The 26828-nt window shown below is 38.9% G+C and overlaps 1 protein-coding gene across 2 annotated transcripts in view; it reads left to right on the forward strand.

Moving 5' to 3' along the window:
• Window positions 1-26828, forward strand: part of vgll4b (vestigial-like family member 4b) — a 105753-nt gene that overhangs the window by 54110 nt on the left and 24815 nt on the right. The window contains exons 1-2 of one of the 2 annotated variants that reach the window (XM_057845292.1): window positions 975-1348; window positions 12958-13183. In XM_057845292.1, the coding sequence (XP_057701275.1) occupies window positions 1267-1348; window positions 12958-13183 (308 nt within the window). In that variant the 5' untranslated portion in view covers window positions 975-1266. Of the gene's footprint in view, window positions 1-974; window positions 1349-12957; window positions 13184-26828 lie in introns of those variants that run through there. The other variant, XM_057845293.1, reaches the window with a different exon arrangement.

Genomic DNA, 26828 nt, shown 5'->3' on the forward strand with positions numbered 1-26828 from the left:
ATCGTGCCTTTTTCACAAATTTTGCAAAAAAAGGCACCAACTAAACAACAAAACAGAAAATTACAGCTGCACTGGAAATTGTTACCGAAGACATGGTACAGCGGGTTTGGCACTAGCTCGAATACCGACTCTACGTGTGCAGAGTCACAGGCGGCGCTCATATTGAACATTTATGAAAATCTGTCATAGAACCAACAAATATTTGTACTTTTCTTTGTAAACTTAAGCAATAAAACCTATTACCTTCAACACAAAGTGTATTTAGTTTCATTAAGATCCATCAAGTACTTTCCGAGGTATGGGCATTTAGAATGGGGTCAACCATTTTGGAACACCCTGTAAATATTAGACATCAATTAACGAGTTTAACAAAACATGACAGACATTTTGAATACGGTGATAAATATATATACTTGCTTTCTGTTTATGGCTTGGTTGAAACAAAAGCGGTTGCGCGACGTCTGTTAACGGGGGTCTCCAGGGTAAAACGGACAAATTAAAAATAGTTCGGGGGCTTAATGCACCATGACTCTCCAATGGCAGCATATAGACATATTGTTCTATCAAACACACCAGATCTTTTTGCTTAGAATACAGCAGTTTTTTTTTTTAAAGAGTGGTGCAAGAGCAGAAACTGCTTGTTCAGCCTTGTTTCTGCCATATGTATGCATGTGCTACTGAGAGTTTGAATACGCGTGCTCTGGAGTTGGCTGGCAACTATTCCAGTTCAAAATCAGCTCACCCCAAGCATTAATGAATCCAAGCGCTATGGAAATTTGTTGGCTCCTAAAATACCGGGGGGGGGGGATGACTAGCATGTATTCCTTTATATACTGCATACTATTATAAAGTCCTCAACACAGTTGTTTTTGGTATCCTGCGTTGTCGCCACCTGTTGTCCAATGAGAGAAAGCAGTATTCGGGAACTTCCGCATCGGCGTGACGTCACAGATTGAGGCTCCATCCACTTGTGTGTGCGTGTGTTGAGCACCAATCGAGAGTCATACTCAACATAGCCTGCGTGTCAGTGCAGTCTACTTACAGCTGGCTGTGAGCAGAACTGGCGCTACAAACTGTCATTATTACCTACGTTTGCCAAGTATTTCTCCATACTAATTTTTAAGCGTACTTTCTTCTATCAAGGTTGAATTTGTTTACTAAAGAGACTAAAGTTGGGAGGCTGGGCCTTTTAACTTAGCCTGAAAAAAGAACAGCCAGCCACTTTGCTTTTTGTCGTAATCTTGTAAAGGGGAGAAAACGCGATAAATGCTACTGACAAAAATGGACCTGTTGAACTTCCAGTATCTGGACAAGATGAACAACAACATTGGCATACTCTGCTACGAAGGTAAACTTGGAAGGCATTTTTTTCTTACGGGGGCGACTGGTGGGCTCGTCGATATTTTTCTGCTTGTTTTTGCAACTTCCAAGTGGTCTTAAGTGTTCTTAATACTCACGTTGTTATCGATGCTTTCGCATTTCGTCGTAATGGCACAACTGAGTTTTGTATTTGAATGACTATTCGTGTTTTGGCATTCCCCTCGAACTATCCTTACAATGTGGAATATGCGTACGTTCAAACGAGCATAACGCTCTGCAGCGCTGTCGGCTACGTTGTTTACGTTGGCTTCTAGTGTCATTTTAGGATATTGAGAAAAAGTGAATATTGATTCATTTTTCACGTTGTTTGTCTGACACATTGCGCTGAAAGCTTCAAGTGTTCTCTGTTGTAATATGTTGTCATTATCTATCATGCTCTGTCAAGTCAGACTGAATTTGAATAGTTGCAAAACATTAGCATTGTTTTAATAACCCTGCCCCAATGGGGAATACAGTACAGTGCTATAATTTACGTAAACGATTAATCTCATGGCAGAGAAAGTGGATACCTAGGTTAAATATGTACCTTATGCCATCTCGTGGAAAAATGTTTAATTGTTCTGCCTACTATAATAGGTGCTAGGATAGTTAGGTGAAGTAAAGATACTTTATTATTTAAAAAATTATTATATATTTAAATATATATTTAAAAAATTGCCATTGACAGTGATAGACATCATGTTTCGGTGCCATTAACAGCAATACAATGGACGTACTGTTAATTTGGACTGGGAGGGCTGTCAATGATCTTTTGCTCCCAGTCAAAATTGACATCTATTGCCGTCAGTGGGAGCTAATAACTTCCAGGGCTCCAGACTAATATTTTTGGGAGCACAGTGGCTCTTAACTTGAAGTTTTAGGGGCACAAGCAGAAGATTAAGGGGCGCACACTGTAAATCGACATGTAAAGTTTTCTGTAATTAACCGATACTTTTATAATAAATGCATAAATCTACACATTTATGAATCTATATTTTATTCTCTATTGGTTATGACATCAAACAGTATACTATTTATAAATTAGGATAACATGGGAATTTTGTTCGATTTCTGTCGCCGTCAACTGTAGGGGTGTGACAGAATATCGAAGTGGTGATATATCATGATACTTTGTGTCCCAAAAGTTTATCGATATGCTCCTGCAAGAATCGAGATATCATTTTTAAAAAGGTGTCAATGTCTAAAAAACGGGGGGGGGGGGGGTTGGGAGCAAAAAAACCCGAAAAAGGAACCAAGAAGTTGCAACCAAAATCTTCCACCATAATAGTGTCTCAGTTAACTCTAAAGCTGCCTTGACAGTGCCAGACACCCAATATTTAGACTGAGAACGTTCGTTAATTCGAAACCAGAGCATTCACAGTCATTCTGTCAGATTTTCAGGGGATTTATAGGTCCCTTGCTGTTCATTTGGGTGATTCCAAGGTCACTTCCTGTTCTGTAACACAAAATGAACAGGAAGTGACCCATAAAACACCCCAAAATCAACAGGAAGTAACTGAAAATCAACAGGTAAATGACCTTAAATGCCTCATGTCCTGGCATTGGCTGCTACTGACAGCCATAGACGTTCAATGCGTTTGAAGTGGGAGGGATGGCATTCGTTCATTCGCTGCCACCCTCCCAGTTCAAATGGATTGGATGTCTACTAGTGATAAACCCATTCCAATTCACAGGAGAAGCTTGTTTTTCTGTTTTTTTGTTGTTTTTAGAATATCCTAGAACAATTTCTTGACCAGTGTATCGATAATCATTGTATCGCCATATCGTCAGATCATCGTTATCGTGAGCTTTGTATTGCAAACCGTATCGTATCGTGAGGTACCAAGAGGTTCCACACACCACACTTTGTCAACATGGAGAAGCGCATCATTTTAGCAATGTGTGACCAGCACATACTTTATGATAGCTCTCGGCTTGATTTTCGGGACGTAGATAAAAAAGCTGCAGTTTGAAAATTTGTTGGCGCTCAGAATTGAGCGGAATCGTAAAATGCCCTCCAAATTCATAGCTAATCAGCGACGAGCGATGACGCATGGACAGAGGGCGGTTTGTGTCGCTTGCCGCTGCAGTCGCATCGCCCCCGTTGTTTGGCGATATCTTTCACATTTCGCCATCGCTTGTTGCCTCCCTTGTGTCAATCCGTTCCACACATTGCCCACCTCCACTTTTTTCTTCTTTTGGATTTTCCCTTGGCAAATCAAGCAAGTTACATTACCACCAACTAATGGATTTAACCATGAAGGAGTTTGTCTGCAACAACAACAACACGAAAAAAAAAACCTGCAATGTTACTGGTCGCGCATGTGCAAGTAGATGAAAAAAAAAACTTGTACTGGCTCTAATTTTAATTGCAAAATGCGACCATTTGGTCGTAGTCCGGAGCCCTGACTTCATTCATGAAAAACGTCAAAGCGTTACAACTGTTTTATATGTGGTAATTTGAAGTTACTGCATGGCCAATGTAAAAACGGCAAATCTGGTTAATTGTTGCCGTCAATGGTGGTCAAGGAGTCAAATGAGCAGTTTTGGCCTATATTATAGGAAACCGTGTCAGTACGTTTTATCAACTGTTATATTATACCCTGCAGAAGAGGAAAAAGTAGATTTGAGCAGCCGCTTTTATTTGGCCTGTTAAACAATGTGGATGTTATTAAAAAATGAGTGAATTGAAGCTTTCCAAATTCTTGTCGCCTGTCTTCAAGCAGATCCAAAACGGAACCCACTAATGTAGTTGTGAAAATACACAGCTCAAATCTACATTTCACTCCATAAAATAAACCTGTAGTCGTGCCAATGAAACCATGCGGCTGAAAGCATTTTGCAGATTAGCTCAGTAGCTAATTTGGCAAAACAGGTTTGTTAGATTTTCCCTAAAATATGTGGTCTGGTCACTCTCTTTTCACACAAGCCTGTGCAGAGATGTCTTTAGTTTCTTTTAAATCTTTGTGTGTGATTTAATCACTGCTATGTTGGTCACAGTCTACCGTTCCATATCAAGGCAGCTTTTGTGGTTCCACTTTGTCTCATTTCCATTATACATGGGAGACAGGCTGCTTACCACTGTATGAGCAATATGATTTTTTACTGAAATAATTATTTTACAAAGCACATGCTAGGGTAACTAGCTGCCAGCGACCAGAAGATCAGGACTTTTTGTCACTTGCGCAGGTCGTCATGGGAAATGGTGACAGTTAAGCAAAACTACCGGTTTCGTCCATTGGCGCCGCCAAAATAACTGAAAACTGAAAGTTATTAAGTGTTGCTTTAAGAAGTGCGAATTCAGAAATAGCAGCAGCTTTCAGTCTTGTCATAGCTTTTCCTCTGCACTTCAACAAGTGAAAAGAATAAAAGTGCCACTGTTCAGGGATTAAATCCAAACAGAGGGTTTCGGGTTGTTTTCTCCCTCTCACGTTTCACGACATCTATCCAATTAAGCCATTTATAGAAAAAGGAGGGGATGCTTCAGTTTTATTTTTGTTTTTAATCCGTGCCCATCCTCTGGGGGTCTCTTACATGATAATTCACACACATTTGTTTTGGTTTCTTTTAACTGACTAAGCAGAACTTGTGCTTCATGATAAGAGGGAAAGAAGTGCTGTGCGTGTTCAGACTCGCAACGAGGTGGAGTAAAGATGTGACGATGCCCTTGTGCTGACGTGTTGCCTTGAGTGTGTACAATTTTAAAATGTTGTTCATGAGAAGATTGTTTGGAAGCTTTTGGCTTTATATTTGGAAAATGGACCACAGCTCAACAAAACGTTCATGCCATGTCAGTATCCCACGTACCTCATTAGAAATTATTTCAGCAGTACTGAATTGTTTGTCTTGTTTATGCCTCTCAGATGATGTGACCGTGAACCAGGAATTATAATTTAAGTAGCTGCTCGGAAAGCGATCATAGTGAAGCTGTAGAACGCTAGCGTTTGCTGTTTTCGGATTGTGGTTTTAAATACATTTTTATTGTTGAACCTTATGTTAGTAGTTAACACTTGAAAGACAACCAACGTGAAAAGCTTTTTTAAAATTTTTATTTCTAAACGCATCTTTAAGTGCAGTGCCGTTATCAGATTTCATGATGGCCACAATTTGAACTTGGAGCAAATTTATTACATTTACACCAGTTCCCTAGCAGACAAGTGGTTATGATACCACATCAAATTGTGGTTGATTAAGTTTCACCATATTTTCATTCATTTGTTCAACCTAATTCTGTGTAAGGTAATAGGGGACTGAGTCTCATTTGCAAAGCAACCTGGTAATTATCAAGTGACAACATCTTGTGCACATGCATCCGTAGCACTATTATGTTCTCCAGTACACCCAAAACCGCGAAGCACAGACATCCTGGCTTGTTTCCCCAGAAGTATAGTGGGTAAACAATGGAATATGTGTTAGCACAATAGTTGCGTCATATTTGGAGAAAAATGGAGTTTCTAAATACCACAATAACTTAAAACCTGCTGTGTGGTGGTGCTTAATTAGTTTTTAAAGTTTTGTTTAAGTAGTTCAGTAAGTGTTTAGCGGGTTTTGTGTGTGTGTTTTGAGATAATTTTCTTACTTGGGTGCAACTTTTTGGATTATCCTCGATCATGGATTTTTGATCCTCTTTCTACTTTCTCAGGATTCAACTAATAGACTAAGCACTCCACCATAGAGATAACAGGGCAAGCTTGGACTCATCTTGGAGTGTCTTAAGGGTGAATATACAGAGGAAAAGAGAGCGAGAGAGAGTTCACCTCTATTTGTAATCTAATCTCATCCAGATTTCAAGCTGTTTGAAGATCGTTCAAGAAAAATAGACTTTGATCTTGCAGGCCCAATTGAATGAGAGAGGAGAGGAGAGGAGTTTGACTTCCATTCAAGCGCATTTCTCATCATGTCTATGTCTTCTGATGTTTCTAATTAGAAGTCTGAAGTAAAAATGTGCACATTGCGTAAATTGTCGCACATATGGTCACATTTACAAATCGTGTCTGCGTGCACGTCTGCCAACCATAACGTTATGTTTGTTACTTTGTCATATGAAAATGTATGCAAAGGCAAATTTGAATGCACAAGTTGAATGCCCAAAGTGTCACAATTAGAAGATTAACCAAATGTTTTTGGAAAAATATGCCACAAGAGCATTTGGTGTGATGATTTACCATTTGGACTGAAACATTCAATTGACTAATTTACTATTTACTTCTTTGCATTGAAGTTGCACATTTATAATTTTTATATGCTATTCTGCCAATTATTAAAAAATATATATATAATAAATAATAATAAACAAATTTTTTTCTGATCCTAAAAGAGTCTGTTTTAATTTAGTCTCTGTGATTACACAGTCATAAAATGCCATATACAGTGGTACCTCTACTTAGTAATTTAATTCATTCCAGGACCTGGTTTGTCAGTCGAAATGGTCGTATGTCAAGCGGGATTTACCCATTAGGATAAATTATAATTCAATGAATTCGTTCCAAAGTCCAAAAACCTAGGCTAAGTCGTTAATAATTACTTCTGGTACAATTACAAATAGCAATTACATATAGCAAAACAAATGCTGTAAATTATAAATACAAATTGGAATAATAACAACATGATAATATAAAGAATTGAATCCTAATGTAGCGGTTGTGTTTTGCATGCTGTTCCTGAACGCACCGTGTGACTGACAGAGACAGAGATGCTGTAGAGTGTTATTTTTTTTCAAGACGTCTGTCTTACAGGATAACAATGTAATTGTAATTATAAAATGTAACTGTCGTAAATCGTCGTATTTCGAGTCGAGATAGAGCGATTATCGGTGCCGATATTTGGAAATTTGATGGAGATCGGTATCGGCCTTTTTTTTAAGAAATCTGACCAGCCGATATGAAAAAAATCCATTTAAAACTGGGTTATTCCGGCTCAGAATGCAGCCGCGCCTTTCTCTCCTAAACTAATATTCACCCCTTCTTCTAATTCGTTAAATGGTAATGGTAAATGGGGTTACACTTATAGTGCGCCTTTCCATCTTTTTAAGGCCCTCAAAACACTTCACACTAGAGGTGGGAATCTTGGTGCACCTAACGATTCGATTACGATTATGATTCAGAGGCTACGATTCGATTATTGATGGACCCCCCCACCCCAGCTATTAGCTGCTTTTACTTTTTGCGTAAATGAGTTACAAAAGTTGTACAAAAATCCTCAGGCTTAAATAAACTATTTCAGTATCAGTTTCAGTAAAAGACTCAATTCCCCATTCTGTATCAGTAGCTTTAAACCACATTCAATGAATTTAATGTTGTAAATCGCTCCCTTTATTCCTTAAGTTCCCTTCTGTCTACTTCCAACATATGAAAGTCCTAAAACTGGTTGATCATTTAAAGATAGATTCAAGTCAAGATTTTGGTGATTTAGAAGTATTTTAGGTACAAGTTAACTAGGTTCGCTCGGAAGGTTAGCTACAACAGCCTTCCTGAGAAGTCTTCTGCTTTACGATGGCGGCTGTATACTAACCCTGGTTAGTCTGTCATTTTGCATTTTTCTAGTTCTTTATACATGTTATATCTACCGTAGCATTATGTGGGCGTAGTCTGTAGCGGCTGTCGGCTGCAGACAGGTATTATTGTTTATATACAGTATATCTATCTGCATGAGTTGAGCCAGACCTTATGTGATAACCACCACAGAAGTGGAAGCATAACATACTGTGATGAAAGGAAGTGTGTGAACAACTAGTGTTTCTGACACTGAAATTTCCACCGAAATGGAGAGTATTCTGCTATCTAACAGTTTCCTAATGGCGTCAATGATAACAATTCACTTGATTACTGTTTGGCTATTAAAACAACATGCAAGTAGACCAACATTTCAGTTCCTTTTTTGATGTTTCACTCTATTCCATCTGATGTTTTTATTTCATGTGGGTCGGAAACATTTACCCTTCCAAATGAACCCATACTCTCTTTGCGCTGCCCCCTGATTGGTTGTGTGCTGTCAGAAACCTGCTGTCCTTTTTATTGCTATCTATCTGCCTGGCCAAATATAATGATGTCATCCCTGTTGCCATGGCACACAGCGGGCGAGCAGGAACATGCCATGCGTAGTGAGGTGGCGTATTTAAGAGGCCATGCTAAGGCTGCCGCTGCAGCACATATGCCCACTCTTCATTACTTGAAATGATTACTCTTTAATCGTAATAGATATATGATTTGGTTGGATAAAATTGATAAACTGATCTAAGGTGACTAATCACACTTTAGTATTTGGGAACCTGTTGACTATAAAATTACATGCATAGTGTTTATTTTCAAATGAATTTAAATATAGCACATCAAAGATAACAAGTCATTTTTGCCAATTACATAATTGTACAATACATTTTCTAATTTTTTCAGACGACACGCACTAATCACACACATGCACACTGGCATGACATATCCAGCCAACAAGAAGAGTTCCGCTGCCCGGACCAAACCTCTACGGTTTACCAAGACCTGGAACCTGACAGTCTGCACGTACAAGGGGGAAAAAAAACACATTTTTGGCAAACACATTTGTAATTCTTACCATTAGTGACAGTAAAATATGAAATAAGTTAGGCACTTATTTTATATAAATTAAAATAGGTGACTTCAAAAGTATACACAGCAAATCATTAAATGTTTGTATCTAATGATAAAAATTGATGATTTACGTTGATTAAAGGCCAATCATTAAGAGGCATATTAGGACTTGTGAGATATTGAATCGTCCACTGTTTTCATAACATTATAAAAAATAATTAGTTAAGTACTTTAATTCATTTCTTTAATTCATCAGTTTTTGTTTTATTTGTGACGCACAGTTATAGGCTTTAAAATGAAAGCATTTTTATGTGCCTCTTGAGCAGTGTTGTTTTTGGCAGCCCTTTTAATTTTTGTCTTAGTCTTAGTTTTATGGACGAAAATACTTAAGTCTTAGTCATATCGATAATTGTTGTATCGCAATGTCGTGAGATCGTGAACAAATCGTATTGTATCGTGAGGTACCCAGAGATTACCACCCCGAGTACAAAGTAAGGGTGTGCCATCTTAGTCACCCCACGATTCGATTTGATCACGATTGAGGGTGCAACGATTCGATGATTGAACGATGATCACTGTATTGATGATGATCACGATTATCGATGCATCATAAATTACTAATTAATAAAGTAACCAAACAAATTTATGACCATTATCTATTTAATATGTCCTAATGATTCAACAGGAACAATGGAAACATGCCCACACAACAAAAGCTGCCCTAAAGAAGGTGCAAAAACATTAGCTGTTTCAAAGGCAACATTTATTTCTCTCAACAATACAATAAAACTTACACTGGTGGAATGAGTTTCACATTTCCTGGAAACAAACAAAGTGCCTTTAGAAATAAGACTATATTGAACCAATATACTTTTCTTTTCACATATTTCTGTACTATTTAGCATGTTTGTAGTGTTACCGCTGTACTTATTCCTGGTTTTACACTTTCTGCCTCTGGAGTAACTTTTGTACACAGCCAAACAACGCACAAATCGACACGTTAGCGAATTCGCTAATTAGCATAGCGCTCGGCGCTAACCAGCAACATCTCAAAAACAACAACAATGAAGGTTAAACAGTACAAGAGGGTTCGTGTACTCACCTCTTATACACGCACAAGGGACTTAGCAACACACTAGCATACATTTCAAGTTGTACGGTTTCGGCGTAATTTGTACAAGTGAGCACTGATTTTTAAATGTGTATGCCGTACGTTCGAAACGTTCACGTTTTTTGTGCATTGTTTTTTTTTCTCCGTTCGGATTTTGTCACCGTTTCGGCAATGAGACAACGTGCGTTACTATGCGTTACTACGTTTGTTGGATGACGTGAGAAAAGACAGACACGGAAAGAGAAGAGCGGGAGTGGAAAGATGCTAGACCAGGTGGCTCCAATATTTCCTGACTGTAGCCGACAGCCTACAATCTACGCCCACTTGATGGTACACTTGATGGCCATTTTTGAGCAGTAAACTTCTCAGAAAGAGTCTGTTGTAGTGAACCTTCCTAGCGAACCTAAGTAACTTTTCATCTAAAATACTCCTAAATCGGCAAAATCTTAACTTGAATCTATCTTTAAGTGATGAAACGGTTTCAAAACTTTCACGTCGAAAGTAGACAGAAGGGAACTTATGCAAAATCGGGAGCAATTTTAACAACTTTAACAGTTGATTCACAACATCAAATGACTTCCAAACATAGCAAAGGTTACTGTTTTTTTTTGTTTTTTGTTTTTTGTTTTTTTTTGGGGGGGGGGGGGGGGGGGGAGTGAACGGTAACGCCAGTTACTTTGCCAAGTAGCTAATTACTCTTACATTCTGGTGAGTTACCAACTCAATTACTTTTTGGGAGAAGTAATTTGTAGCTGTTATTACTTTTTTAAAGTAAGATTAACAACACTGGTCATAAAGATGAAGTCTGTAGAATGAAAAGTGACGAAAGCGGAGATTTTATTCTGCCAATTTGTTGCCTGCAACTATTGCTGATCTATTTTCAGAATTAGCAAAAGAAATGTTCCCTGATTTAAAGATTGCAACGGTAAGTTAATTTTATCAATTGACCTTTTTAATTTATAATTGGACACATTAATGAAGTACCTTCAAGTCAAACTGAATTGCGAGCTGAAGTGCAGCCATCAAAAGACATGATAGAAATTGCCAAAAGTGCGAGATACAATTATAACAAAAGTCACTGTTAAATTTTAGTAATCATGATGTAGCTGAAGATATTGATTGTTCTTTGATTGCACCAGGTTATATGTGACAATATTACCAATAAATTCATATTATTATTTTTTTATTATTATTACATATATATAATATTATTGTATATTATTATTATTATTATTTTTTTTAAATTGAGTTTTATTTTTGTTTCATATTGCTCGCTATATAAAACATTGTAAGATCAGTCACCAATTTGTAAGCGCATACGTCACTATTTGTAAGTTTGCCAACGGCTTTGGGTTGACAGGTATGCACTAGAGACATTTTCCAATCAACATGACTTGAACCTACAGCTGGACAACTCGCTCTTCCCCTGTCACTCTAAAAAATAACTTGCGCACAGAAGAGGACCCAAAGTGCAACCTGGTTCTTGCCTGTCTCATACACAAATGTATTTTCGAGTCTCTGAACAGGAGTAAATTTCTCGCTAAGTAACTTCCGCTGCAGCCATCTTAACCTTGTGCATCCCTTCAGGTGTCTGGGTGGCAGTCGTGTCTTGAATTTTGTTCGGTTCTTGGTTAAAAGCAAAAAAAAAAAAAAAAAAAAAAAAAAAAAAAAAAAGTGCAGGTAGTAGCATTAATTTTATGTAAATATTGCGAAGTATAATGCCAATGCTGTAGCGGCTCATTTCTCCCATTAATTTTTTCCGTAACGTTTCAAAATGCATGATGGTACGAAAAATATAATAATTACCTTGAATTCTCGAACAAATCGCTCCTGAGACAATCTTTCCTGTTTGTATGCGGTATAGCTTTCATACTTTTTCAACCTAAATCCAACGTTAGATCGCTGCATGTGAACTGACTGCTAATAAATAAAGCGGAGTGTTGGACGGCCCCCTTCGAGAAGGCGTAACACAGTGAATGGGGATTGTGTCATGTCAATACATTATGAAGTCTATGGTTTTAAAAATGCTTAAAAAGCACTGAATTTGACTTTTAAAAAAAACTTGGAAAAGGGTGCAAGAACCCTGGCAAAACAATTACCAAAGAGTGACATAGAGAGAATGCCAATACAAATTTTGCTCCTTCCCACTTTAACGCAGCAAAGAGAGGCTTATTAGAGTAATAAAAAATATACTGGAGTCGTGAAAGTTTGAAAATACCCAACAAGTGCCCTCTATGCTCATATTAATGAACATGGATGTCCGGGACCAAATGCAAGCGGGCTAATGTTGCTAACTTAGACTAGAGTCAAATAGCGGACAAGATCGGTTCTATTTTTAGTGATCGACCTATCTAATTATCTGATTTCAGTATGCTGGTTGAAAGCTTTTCTGGGATTTGTGTCGGAGCTAATGGCTGCGCCGATTCATCATCATTTGAAAGGAGCTGTATTGTCACGCTTTGGGAGCCTTGCGTTAGCAACAAACTTTTTGTTTGTCTCCGTTTTGGGAGTAGTTATGGAGAGTTTTGAGCTGGAATAGGCTTTTTCTTCGGCTTGTATGTTTTGTTTTTTGGAAAACTCAGGCAGATGCATGAATCCAAAGCAGTGGAAAGTCCCCAAGCAGAGACAGAGCCAGTAGTACTTTTCCCTCATTCTTTTTTTTTTTTTGCCCCCACTCACCGGCTACTCTGTAGGTCTTGTGGACCAGGGCAAAACTCTGTCTCAGACTCAGTCAGTCAGAGGAATGTACACAAACAGTTGCACGCAGAACCTGTTCAGAGGTTTCCAAAACAGATACTCCACTGCTAATTCTAGAGGAGAAAGTCAATACTACTGTTTCTGAAACACTTGCTGTATTGTAAAGGACACTGAATAGTTAGTCCATCAACGTCAAAACGTATGGTTAACTATAGTGTCCTGCTGTCTTAGGAGAGGCAACCTTGCGAGGAGACCCCCGACTCCAGTGCCTGTCCCTGTCCTCGTCTTCCTCCTCATCGTCTCCTTCGTCCTCCTCGTCGTCATCCATCTCTACCCACAGAACGGGCCCGCCACCCATCAGCCCAACCAAGAGGAAGCTGAGCGGAGAGCAGGGAGACAGCGACTTGGACGACAATGAGCACGTTGCCAAAATGAGTCGACTTTTTGCCACGCAATTGTGAGTACATAACGCAGAGTCATAACACTCTTCACTTCACTTTCCTCTTTGGTGATGAATTCCATTTTCAGTTATTTGGATATTTGATGTGTTTTGCTTTATTTCATTAGTACTAAAAAAAATATTAATGATCATGTTCTAAAAAGGACACTTTGTTGACTTTCTTTGGCCTTGTATGGGTTTGTTTGGTATCTGGAGGGAATAAAGAATTCCCAGGAGTGGATAAAAAACAAAATTGTTTTGACGTGGTGGTCATTTGCTTGGAACTATAAAATCCTTGAAACGTACTACCACTTCTACGGCCCACTTTCCTCGCATTCCCGCTTGCAGAGATTCCAGAAATTCTGGAGGCGAGGGGGCAGCAGACCAGGCAATCCGAAGTTAGTCATGGGACTGCAATTATTTATTTCTGCGATGTCAGGAATTGGAAAGCCCAAGCTGTGTCACATTTCATACTAGTTGCTTCATAGTGATCGTGTCTGGTGGAGGGAATTGAACGTCACTTATAATGGCCATCCTTGACAGATAAAGAGCACTCTGCTTATGCAAGGAAAACCATTTGAACGTTAAAACATTGAAAGCGGCTTACAATCCTGGGTATTACCGTTCAGAGATTTGTTTCACACCAGACATCCATAATTGTGTTCGGATTGTGTTACACATCAGGTCGAGCCACCGTGCTACTCATAGGGGGGCATGAGAAAAAGGTCTTTTCTTTGCTGGTCTTGTGACTGGGCCCACATAACAAAGGATTAGCTTGTATGACTTGACGTTTGTGCACAGTCATCATCTTTTCCCACTCATAGATGTGTTGGGAATTCACATTTTACAGATTTAATTAGGCAGACTAGTTAAACTGGTAGTGTTGTTCTATTTTCTGTGTCTGTTTTAGATGTTGCAGGCCGATACAGCATCACACAATCCACTAATTAGCTATGTCTCACATCCTTGTCAGAGAACCACTGTTGCTTTCAAGTGAGCATTCGTTTGAAAACTTCACCCCGATGCCATTATTAAAAATTTACCCTGCTTCTGATACTGAAGTCGAAATATGGCCGGCCCTAGAAACAAATGTGGGAAATACTGGATTTTAAAACCCTGTGAAAGAGGTCTTAAATAATAATGGCGATCAGTCAAAATTGATTGGGTTTCTAGATCTGTCAACGGCATCGAAACATGAGCATTCACAGCCAGTCATCCCAGTTTAAATGAATTTGACGTCGATCGTTGTCAAGGGCAAACAGTGAGTTACCATATTTTTTGGACTATAAGTCGCACTTGTGTATATGTCGCACCAGCCAAAAAATGTGCAATGAAAAGGAAAAAAAACATATAAGTCGCACTGGAGTATTAAGTCGCATTTTTGGGGGAAATTTATTTGATAGAATCCAGCACCAAGAACAGACGTCATCTTAAAAGGCAATAAAATAAAAATACAATAGAGAACAACAGGCTGAATAAGTGTGTGGTATGCTAACATTACATGACACATAAACAACGAACTGAGAACCTCCCTGGTATGTTAATGTAGCAAAGCAATTAAGAGTTATTCAGATAACTGTAACACTCAGAAGATACTAACAAGCAACAATGATATAATAATGTGTTAACAATTTCACACATAAGTCGCTCCAGAGTATAAGACGCACCCTCTGCCAAACTATTTAAAAAAAAAAAAAAAAAAAAAAACTGCGACTTATCATCAGAAGAATTTGATAAATACAGCGGAAACCCCCTTCCCCAAAAAAGACACTTCAGATTTTTATTGGGGCCCTTAACCAGAGTAATTTTCAGTTTGTTTGTTTTTTATTTCATTTTATTATTTTTTTTTTACTAAGATTTTATCAATTAATTTAATTCATTCATTAAAGAGTATATAATGACAAACGATGATAAACAATAATATAATTGAGTTCTGGCGTCCACTTATATAGACATCACTTTTACAGGGTACCCGCGGATTATTAAAAGTATTAAATAGGCATTGAATTTAGTTTTCTATTATTAAAGGTATTAAAAGTATTAAATTAGCTGTCGTAAGTCCGGAATTTTTTCACCGTGGTTTTAATTTTCAAGAACATCTCAGTGCAACCTAAATTATATCCGTGACGAAGTTTTTTTTTTTTTTTTTTTTAATCCATAACGAAGATGAAGCGTAGAATTTTTACGATGCACTGCACCTCGTGCGTGCGCGCCGTTAGCATCAACATCACAACACCAGGCAATGGCACAGTACCAGGCCCGGAGTGGCTAATCGGGAGAACTGGGACAGTTCCTGGTGGGCCGGCCTGACGTTTGGGCCGGTCGTAATACACATTTTTAACGAAGCTTTCAGTTAAACTATTTACTAACGGCATCACGCAACCCCGCTTTGCACGATAAATTGTGGCCCTTCTAGCATTCCGTAGTTTAAAATTCGATACCCCGCAACAGGCTCCCTCTCATTCTCCAATGCCGCCAGCTCTGCCTCCGGGAAAGAGTATCATGATATCATCCTGTTGATTTGATTCTGGAAAAACTTAATTTTGGGTTTTAATGGCCGAAATGGGGCACGTTGAGGCAGCATGACGAGCGTGAACCCGTCTGGCTGTTGGAGCGACCCGTTATCGTTGTTTTTGAGCATGTTTGGATAAAAGCACAGCGATAAACCGTAAATGAACATGCAGAATGAAATATTTTTCATGAGAGCACCACTAAATTTTCCACCATGGAGGCTTCAGGCACTATTTTTGGGCACAAAGACGGAGGATTGGGGTGAAATCCACGTTCTCAGGCAAAACATAAGTTGGGCATTTTAACCCAAAACATTGCACTCTGAGGTGGACTGATGAGCGTGAACTACCCTGAAATACACAGGTGTCTGAACTGTATAAGTGCATTGGGAGACAGCCGTTTTGTTGAGTTCAATTATTCTTTCAATCAATCATTCAATCTTTCACATTTAATTGCGGTAATTTTATGTCATGAATAATATGAAAACATAAGTAATGATATATTACATTATTTTTTTATTTATGTAAACTATATACAGTACGCCCCCCAAATTTTGAATATCAAGTAAAAGTTGTTTTATTTTGGTAGATTAAACCAACAAAATTGAGGATGTCAATTTGCATGTACCACAAACCAAAAAAAAATGAATATAATGAAAAGCTTCAGTTTTGTACACACTTGCCACATGTGTAATTCAAAACACCTGGAAAAGGTTCCTCATTCTTTAAAAAGTCAGTCTAATATAAGATAAAATTATAGCTAGTACCCCCAAAAATAAAATGGTAACTTCACACAGAACCTGCGCTTGAGCCCTTGATCTCAGAACTGTCAGTCGACATGCTCTTCCTCTGTGCCTCCCTTTTTACAAGTTATTTGGGGAAAATTCATGTTTGATTCATCTTTACATGTGTAAAGGAAAACTCTATTCTTGTTTCTAATGAGGCTTAAATTTGACGAACTCCTGTGCTAATAGGTGTATTTAGAAATTGAAATATATAATTTATGCATTTTAAAAAATCGCAAGTTTACTATTGACAGCATGCGATTAGTCGCAATTTTTAAAAATTAATCTCTTGACAGCACGATTATTATTACAATATTTTAATAAGGTAGGTCATGACATAAAGAGGGCCGGTCTGTGGCACAAAACTTTTGTTTTAATTGTATCTTCAATAAATGTGCATTCTTTTGTCAAACACACTTAGTAATTGAGGTTAAATTTGATGTTCAGTGCTTTATTTTTTTAATATGATTAAATATTATCTAAATAATGGGTGCGAGAAAAGTATTAATTTTCAGTTGAAACGGCATTAAAAAGGTCTTAAAAGTCTTAATTATAGATTTATCAATCCTGGGGGGACCCTGTTTTAGGTCAAAGAGGCTAAACTTGTTAACATGTTTTATTGTAAATATTAAGGCCTACATGATCCAAAATGGGATTCCTCGTAAATGGATGTCAGGTTGTTTTTGTTTTTTTTTAATTATTAAAAATAGTCACTTGTTCCATTAAGGGTTCTTAAAAAATGTTAGATGTTGAACAAAAGTAGCATTAAAAAAGTTCTGTCTTAAATATCTTTTTTCTTCACCGTATTTGTGCTGTCAGTTTTTTTTTTTTGTATCATCCGCAATTAAAAAAAAAAACAACTTATAAAAGTAATTTACCGCCGAGGCCTAGATTCCCCATATGCAACGTCTTCTTGTGTCTTTTTAACTTGGTACTTTTGAATGTTTTCACAAAATCCCACTACTTTTCCCACACTTTTCTAATGCACAGACAGTGTTAGTTGTTCTGTTGGCGCGGACTGACACCTGACACCTCCACTCGGGGGCGGTGCCACAGAAGGTCGCGTCTCCTTTTGTTGTCCAATCCCAACAAGCACGTTAGTGTCGGGGTGGGGGCAGTCAGACTATGGTGGGAGAACAAAGCAAAAGTGTCTGAACAAACTCCAGCTGCCTGTACACACACACACACACATGCTACTCACAAGACCGATAAAGGCTGCATTGTTGTGCGGTGTACAGTTTTGCTAAGTATGTTTGATTTGACTCTAAATGGTTTAGCATCCTTCAAGCACTTGAAGATAACTTATCGGTATCAGGAATACAGTCCAGACCAGGGATCCCCAAACTTTTTCCTGTGAGGGCCACATAACTTTTCCCTTCTCTGATGAGGGGCCAGGGTCAGTTTGTAACAATAAAAGTGTGACGATTGCAGGAGTGCCTAAATGTAAAAATTTATTATTTTTCAGAAAGCCACAATCAAATAACCCCTTCTGGATTCTTCACGGAACAAAAGTAAATAAAATAAAAATATAATATAATATAATAATAATAATAAAAAAAATAATAACACTATTAATTAAATAGATAATAACCAAATAACCATCTCTAAGTTCTTCAAAGAAAAAGACCAGTAAATAAATAACAATATTGAGAAAAAAAAAAAAAAAAATCAAAATGCTCTCTGGTATTGTTCAGGGGGCCGGACCAAATGTGGAGGCATTTGGGGACCCCTGGTCTAGACCAACTGGTTCGTGGGTCATATTAATGGCAATTAGATCGCAAGAGGGCCAGACAAATATATTTTTGGCCTAATGAGTTAAATAACGACAATTCATTCCTACCGTCGTACCTCGACATATGAGTTTAATTTGTTCCAGGACCTGGTTTGTTTGTCAAAATGGTCGTATGTCAAGACTGATTTCTCCATAAGAATACACTGTAATTCGATTAATTCGTTCCACAGCCTAAAAAAACCTACAATAAACCTTTAAGAAATGCTGCAGGTGCAATTACAAGTAGCAATTACACATAGCAAAACAAATAACTCATTAAAAAACACTTTTTTCATATTTAATTGTCATCTTAACAAATAGAAGCTGGCTTTCAGACATATTATTGTTTCAGTGACCAAATGGCCAGCAATCTCTCTTTATCCTTAATCCATATTAGCATGGCATTCCATCTCCTCCGAAATAGCACTAAGACGTTTAGAGATGATAGTGTCCCCTTGGATGCTTTGACCATTTTGAGTGGTTCTCTCTGCTTGAGGGGAGGGCCATCGAGATCGTAGACGTATTCCGGCCTTATTGTCTAGGAAGTTCAGTCACACGCACACCACGCTCATATTTTTACGTGATTTATTTCTTTTTATTTCTCATATCAATGGTAAACATCACCATCTTCATTTTTTCACCACTACTACCACTAGGGGTATGACAAAATATCGAAATGGTGATATATCGTGATACTTTGCATCCCAAAAAGGTTATCGATATGCTGATGCCAAGAATCGAGATATCGTATTAAAAAGGTGTCCATGTATTTCAATTAAAAAAAAAAAAAAAAAAAAGAAAGAAAAAGGCACCAACAAGTTGCTACCAAAATCTTCCACACCATAATAGTGTCTCAGGTAACTCTATGGCTACACCCTTTCCTTTAAGATCGGGAAGAGTGAATGAACGTTTATTCGTTCGAAACCAGAGCGTTCACAGTCACTCTTTCCGAATTTGGGGGCATTTAAAAGTCACTTCCTGTTATGTTTGAGTCACTGCCTATTCATTCCCAGGTCACTTCCTGTTCTGTAAGCCAAAATCAACAAATAGTGACCTATAAAATGCCCATAAATCAACAGGAAGTGACCCTGAAATGCCTCAAAATCAACAGGGAGTGACTGAAAATCAACAGGTAATGACTTGGAATGGCCCAAAATTACCTCGTTGCCCAACACTGGCTGCCACTGATGGCCATAGAAGTGGGAGGGGCCCAATTGAAATGGGCGGGGTTCATTAACTGCCACCCTTCAAGTTCAAATGGATTGGACATCTACTAGTGATAAACTTATACCAGAAGGATGAAGATAGCTTGTTTTTTTGTTTATCATATCGCCATATCGTTAGATCATCGTTAACGTGACCTTTGAATTGTAAATCGTATCGTACCGTGAAGTACCACGAGGTTCCCTAACTACCGCCTGCACTAACCTTCTTGGGACCCATGATGAATTCTCTCACAAGAAAATCCGACGTGCTGCCGTCTCACGGGAAAACAACGAAATTGCGCCGCTGTCATAAATCGTCGTATCTCGAGCATTTTGTCATATGTCGAGACATAAGGAGTCAAATTTTATGTTGTACAGTATATCGAAAAAATAGTATTTCGATGCATTCGTATTAGAAATAGACCAATTATTGGCGCCGATATTTCGAAAATTGACATATACCGGTATCTGCCTTTTTTTAAATCCGACCGGCCGATATGAAAAATTAATTTAAAACTGGGTTATTTTGGCTCAGATTCAGCCGCGCCTCTCTCTCCTGCCTGCTGTCTCTTGCACTAGTATTCACTAGAGGTGTGCAAAATTTCCGATTCTTAGATTATTCGCGATTTGGCCGTGGAAGACTCGAGAACGATTCACAAACATCCAAATTCCGCTTATTGAAATATGCCTGGTAAAACGGAACTAAAACACAGTCAGCTGGGTATTCGAGACGCAATGATGAACGGACCGAGAGTAAACATCATGCTTAACTCATGCTGCTAGATGAAAAAAAAATAATACCCGACTGCGGCTGACAGCCGCTACAAACTACGCCCAAATAATGCTACGGTAGATGTCACATCATTCACATGTATATAGAACGACATGCGAAATGACAGACTCGGCGGTGTTGGTACATGTATAGAAAACTAGATGCGAAATGAAAGACTCGCCCGCGCTAGTAAACAGCTGCCATCTTGAAGCAGTAGACTTCTCAGGAAAGGTCTGTTGTATCGAACCTAATGAACTATTTATCTAAAATACTCCTATAATCGGCAAAATCTTGACTTGAATCTGTCTTTAAATGATGAAACTGTTTTAAAACTTTCACATGTCGAAAGTAAACAGAAGGGAAATTATAGAATAATGGGAGCAATTTTATCAACTTTAACAGTTGATTCAAAACATCAAATTAATGGAATGTAATTTAAAGCTGCTGTTACAAAATGGGGACTCAAGTATTTTATTTACTGTTTTGAACTGTTAACTTGATACTGAAATAGTAGTTTATTTATAGAGCTGGGAATCTTTGGGCACCTAACGATGCAATTACGATTACGATTCAGAGGCTCCGATTCGATTATAAAACGATTATTGATGCACCCCCCTCCTTTTTTTTTTTTCTTTTTTTTCTTTTTTTTTTTTTTTTAATGTTTTGTACATTAGTTCCAAAATTGTTCAAAAATACTCTCAGGCTAAACCACACTACTATTTCAGTATCAAGTTAACATATAGCAGTAAACAAATATACAAAAATAACATTAAATAAAAAACTCCAGTCCCCATTCTGTATCAGCAGCTTTAAACTACATTCAATTAATTTAATGTTGTGAATCAGCCATTAAATTTGTTAAAATTGCTCCCGTTATTCCATAATTTCCCTTTTGTCTACTTTCGACATGTGAAAGTTTTAAAACTATTGTAAAGATAGAGTCAACTAAATATTTTAGCGATTTAGGAGTATTTTAGATAAAAAGTTAATTAGGTTTGCTTGGAAGGTTCGCTACAACAGCCTTGCAGGGAAGTGTACTGCTTTAAGATGGCGGCCGTTTATAACTCCCGCATCTAGCTTTTTGTCGATGTGCTGCTAACACTACCAAATCTATAATGCATCTAGTCCTATATAAATGATATCCACCGTGACATTATAGGGATGTACTTTTCTAGCAGCTTTTCGGCAGCAGTCAGGTATGTTGTTGTGTTTTTTTATCTCGTTGCATGAGTTGAGCTAGAGCCGTGAGTTGAGCATTGGCATTACCCGAGGAGCCGGGTAATGGGAAGCATGATGTTTAGCTACTCTCGCTCCGTTCCGTCCCGAACACCGCGCGGCGCGCTGAGTGTTGTGTACTTCCGCTTTACTTCGCATACTTTAATAATCGGAATTTGGATGTTTGTGAATCATTCTCGAATCATCCACGGCCGAATCGCGAATAATCTAAGAATCGGAAATTTTGCACACCTCTATTTATTTATGTCTAAGAAGATTTTTGTACAATTTTTGTAACTAATGTACGAAACATTAAAAGCGGGGGGGGGGGGGGGGGGGCATCAATAATCGATTTATAATCAAATTGTAGCCTCTGAATCATAATCGTAATCGAATCATTAGGTGCCCCAAGATTCCCACCTCTAGTATTCCTCCCTCCTCTGTTTGGTTAAGTATTCTTTCGGTCATTAAATGGTTTTTATTTGTATTTACGAGAGATGATGCTGAACCTGAGAACTCCTGCACTTTTTGTTTCTGTTTGAAGTTAAAACAAAGGTAAATTATTTCATTTATAAAAAATTATAGAAATTTTATTTTATTGTGAAAAAAAATCAGGTGGGTTTAATTGAAAATGATGACTTTTTTCCTGCTGAGTGTGTATTATCACAAAGTCGGCGTTGTCCTAGTAGAACTTAGAATTTGTGCTTGTCTATGTTCATTTTGTTGGGGCATATATATAAGTCGAGCATTAAAAAAAAAAAAAAAAGTTTGTGTTAACACTCGTGACACTCTCATTTTAAAATTTGTTGTATCAACTTCAAGCTGAAAGCCTGACTTTTTGATCTGGGCGATTCTTAGCTGTGGTGTATATTTGAAGCAAATCTTTCTGATTTTGTGCTTCTTTTAAAAAAAAAATAAAAAATAAAAAAATAGATTCAGACTGTGTATGTAGGAGGAGGTAGGCGGAGTCGGGAACAAAGAAGCCTTATCCCGCTCACTGGAGCCTGCGGGCTGGAAGCTTGCTGCTGCCTGCCCTCCTGGCTGCCACTCAGCAGTTGTAAACCCTCCGGTGTAAAAGTCCCATTTGCTTTTGCTTCTCAAATACAAAAAGGATGGTTTGAAATGGGTATATAAAACAAACGTACCCAGCTAAAAGTTGCCGTAGCAAGCAACTAAGCCTGAAATCTGGCTCCTTTTTATTGGAGTTCACTTTGAAATTCTGAATCCAATTGAACTGGATAGGACGTCTAATAATGAAAAAGTAATTTAAATCCTCAGCAGAATGATGAAAAGATGATTGGACGTCTGTCATTGTCGATGGCACGGAAAGAGTTAAGAGGTTTCTCCAGAAGCCAAATGGGAGGAAGATGAAAACAAGAGAGAGGAAGCTTGTCTGATGATCAAAGCTGTTCAAAAGCATGTGGCTTCCTTTTTTTTTTTTTGTGTTCGTTAGTCACGTGTTGTCTTCTGTGCATCCTTGTTGAGGTTCCCATATCCGATCTGTCCCAGCTTTGATAAAGGATTTTCTGCCACCCACCCTCGACCCTAAGTCACTTGGCTGGCAGACGTGTTTGATTCCTATCAGTTATGCCGTCCAAGTGAAAATGTGTGGAGAAACTGTACAGCTACAACACAAGTGGTGTCAGAAATTGTGTTAAAGGCTGGCTGGATGCAAAAACATATTCTGGATAAACAGTGTGGCTGACTTTCTATATATAAATTCGTATATTTCCACTCTGTGGCTTTTCGCAGAGCTCGGCCTGGTTGTATGTAACCTGCGGTTGCGCCTTCATCCACCCCCTCACTCATTTTTTTCTTTTTTTGTGTGTCTTTTCTCTACATGCTGATTCTTCCCAGATGTTTCCTGTGTGTGTATCATTCCCTCTATCCCCGTCTCCATGGATCTTTCTGAGGATATCAACATCTGCCTAGTTATAAGATTTATTGGGAGGGTTTTCCTGGAGAAGTGTCCCCCCTCTGTAAGTGTAGTTTGAACCTGAAACAAGTGAACCAAAAAATAGGAGTAAACACTGAAAATGTCGGGATTTTTCAAATTGAATTTAATATTTTTTAGATTGTATAGTTTTAAGTAGTGTTACACCTGGCTGTAACTATAATTAGGCACTGTAATGTAAGAGCGTCAGGCCTGTAATCTCTCCTCCTGATCGTCCCAACAGCCCTTGATGGCGTCGGGATCAAGTTTTTCCACACCAAACTCATCCAAGCACGCCTTTTATGGACCTTGCTTTGTGGACAGCCAAGCATATAATTGTCCAACAAGTCTTGGTGAAAATGAAGGATAAAGATTCAGAGAGAACAAAGCCTGATACCTTTACATTTGTAGTAGTAACTGGTATTTCCAACTTTTTTTATGCGAGCTACTGCCACACGGACAATTATTACAGCACTGAAAATGAAAGAGGAGTTTAGAACATGCACACATTCTTCCATCCCGTTGAAAAAATAAATACAAAAATATCCCCCACAACAAACTGTCAAATAGGAGCTACTCAGTGAATAATTCAGGGCACAAAATCAAATGAAAGAAATTCAATTGTAATAATCAATTGTAATGTATCTTGATAAATTTACAACCAGATACAGTATGGATAGTAATGCGTTACATTTACCACATTACATTTACTTGAGTAACCTTTTGAGAAAAATGTACTTCTAAGAGTAGTTTTACCAAGCAATACTTTTTACTTTTACTTGAGTGGATTTATGAAGAATAAACGCTACTCTTACTCCGCTACTTTGGGTTACACTAGTCGCTACATTTTTCCTCTTTATTCTACATATTAGATTTTACTTTTTTTTTTTTTGCCAGATGCCAACAATGGCTAAACTAGTTTCACCAATAAGATGTTGCAACAATAATCACATGACTCAATTGTACCAACCTTGCTTGCAATCAAGCTTGCCGTTCTATGATCACGCCACCCTATTCAATGTCGTGGCGTCTTTAAAGCACTGTAAAAAATTAACTATTTGACATGGAGCGCTGCCCTCAACATGAGTTGAAAGCGCATTTTTTAACCTCTCTCCCAGTTTTTATTTGGCACCGATTGACTAGGAAACCGGAGATATGATCCTTTTAATTTCATAATAACTATTCAAAGTAGAAACTAATTTCTCCACTAGAGGGCACTCATGCTCTTTGAACGAATGATGCTTCAGTTCTGGTAATTTTTTTGGATTTTTTTTGGGGGGGGCGATTTCTTTGGCTTAGTGTGGTTATGTAAGGTGGCGAGACGGACACGAGTAACCGAAAGGTGGAGGAAAGAGGAGGAGCGAAGGGGGGACTGTTAATACAGAGGAGATTGCATAGGTAGGCGAGAGGCCAGGCCATGGAGTGCTTTGAAGGGAATGACGAGGATCTTGTAGTTGATTCTTTGTTTGACTGGGAGCCAGTGAAGTTGACGGAGGATGGGGGTGATGTGGTGTGTGGTGGGGGTCCGAGTGATAAGGCGTGCTGCTGAGTTTTTTAGGCGCTGCAGTTTCTGAAGGGACTTATTTGGGAGACCGAAGAGCAGTGAGTTACAGTAATCGAGCCGGGAAGTGACTAGCCTACAGACAAGAGTGGAAGTGGTATGGCGGGTGAGAGAAGGGAGGAGGCGGGAAATATTGCAAAGGTGGAAGCAGGCTGATCTGGTGATGTCGTTGATATGGGAGGGAAAGGAGAGCATGCTGTCGAGGATGACACCCAGACTCTTAACCTGAGTAGAGGGAGACATCGGTTGATGGTAATAAAGAAGTTATTGTCATTACAGAGCATGGTGTTGTTGACTTCAAGGACGACTTCTGATTTTGAGCTATTGAGGAGGAGGAAGTTGGAGGAGAACCAATAGTTACTGTCTTCTTAACAGAGGGTGAGGGAGGAGGGTGCAAGGGAAGAGGTTGGTTTTGAAGAAATATAGAGCTGGGTGTCATCCGCGTAGCAGTGGAAGTGAATGTTGTGTTTGTGAAGACGGAAAAATACACAAAAATTCTCTAATTCCGACTAGAAAAATCTACAGAATTGTAACATCAATCGTCCAATGAGTGCCCTCTCGTGCAAGAAAGATTTCCGACCATGAAATTAAAACAATAATATCTGTTTTTCCGTAGTATAACAGTGCCAAATAAAAACTGCGAGAGATGTTGAAATCCACACTTTCGAGTAATGCTGACGGCAGCACTCTACTGCTTATTTTTTAAGGTGCTTTAAAGATGCGACTTGATTGAACAGGCCGTTGTGATAGCAAAACCTACGACTGCAAGCTTGTGTGTGGTCATGTAATGGTATTATTACGCCTGATTGGTATACTGGTATCATGTGATTATTGTTATACCATCTCACTGGTGAATTTAATAGAGCAATTGTGGGCATTACTGGCAAACATTAAGTCAAATCTAATATGTTAACTGAAGAGGGAAAAATGTAAAGACTAGTATAGCCCGAAGTAGCAGATTGTTAGGTTTTGTATTTGTTTTCTCCTAGTGTAACTTGTCCCTGTGATTGCCCATTGATTTCACCTGATGTGCCTTCTCCTTGCCTATCCCCCTGTGCTCACCTGTTCCTTGTTGTCTCGTTAACCCTTGTTTGCTTGTGTGTATATAAGCTCCCATTTTCTGTTCACTCCTGGTTGCGTCATTGTCAATGTCTGTGTCTGCGTCAAAGTTGAAGTCCTGTCCTAGCCCTCGTGTTCGTCTCAGTAAGTTTTTGATATTCAGCCTTTGTTAGTGACCTAAGTTATTTGTTGATAGTTTTTTGATCACCACAGCCTTTGTTTTGTACTTTGTGCCTTTTGTTAGTTATCATTAAAGCCTTTTTGAGTTCTCTGCCACCTGCCTTGCATTTTTGTTTCACTGCTTTTGGGTCCACACAACCTACCTGCCTGCCCGCGCATTCCCTGACAGAATGACGCAAACACTAGTGGACCCAGCGGGAAACAACCGGCACCGGCATGCTCGCCGACGGCTTTCTGCCCGTTCCCCCGATTTTGTGTTCCCTCGGCATATATTTTTGGAGTCTGATTCTGACTCAGACCTGGATTTTGATTTCACGCCCTCCGTTTCCCCTGGTAATTTTTCCTTCCACCCGTCGCACTTTGTGTCCCGTTCCGAAATCTTGGCCAAAGACTCCTACCTGGGATCCCGGTGGGCCATCTATCGGGGACCCCCCCGGGGTGGTCTGCGGGGACGCCCAGGCTCACTGCGGCCTAATGGGGCTATTCTGCCGCCCCTGCCACCTGAAGGCACTCAGCAAAAGCCTCGGCGTGGCCGTCAACGCCGACGGCGGGCGGCGGTGCTGACGTCGTGGGTTCCCGAAGCTCCCGCGCCGGCTCCACGCAGTCAAGTTCCTCCCGCGCCGGCTCCACGCAGTCAAGTTCCTCCCGCGCCGGCTCCACGCAGTCAAGTTC

This window comes from Corythoichthys intestinalis, chromosome 9, assembly GCF_030265065.1.
Source record: "Corythoichthys intestinalis isolate RoL2023-P3 chromosome 9, ASM3026506v1, whole genome shotgun sequence".
In the NCBI taxonomy this organism is placed as follows: Eukaryota; Metazoa; Chordata; class Actinopteri; order Syngnathiformes; family Syngnathidae; genus Corythoichthys; species Corythoichthys intestinalis.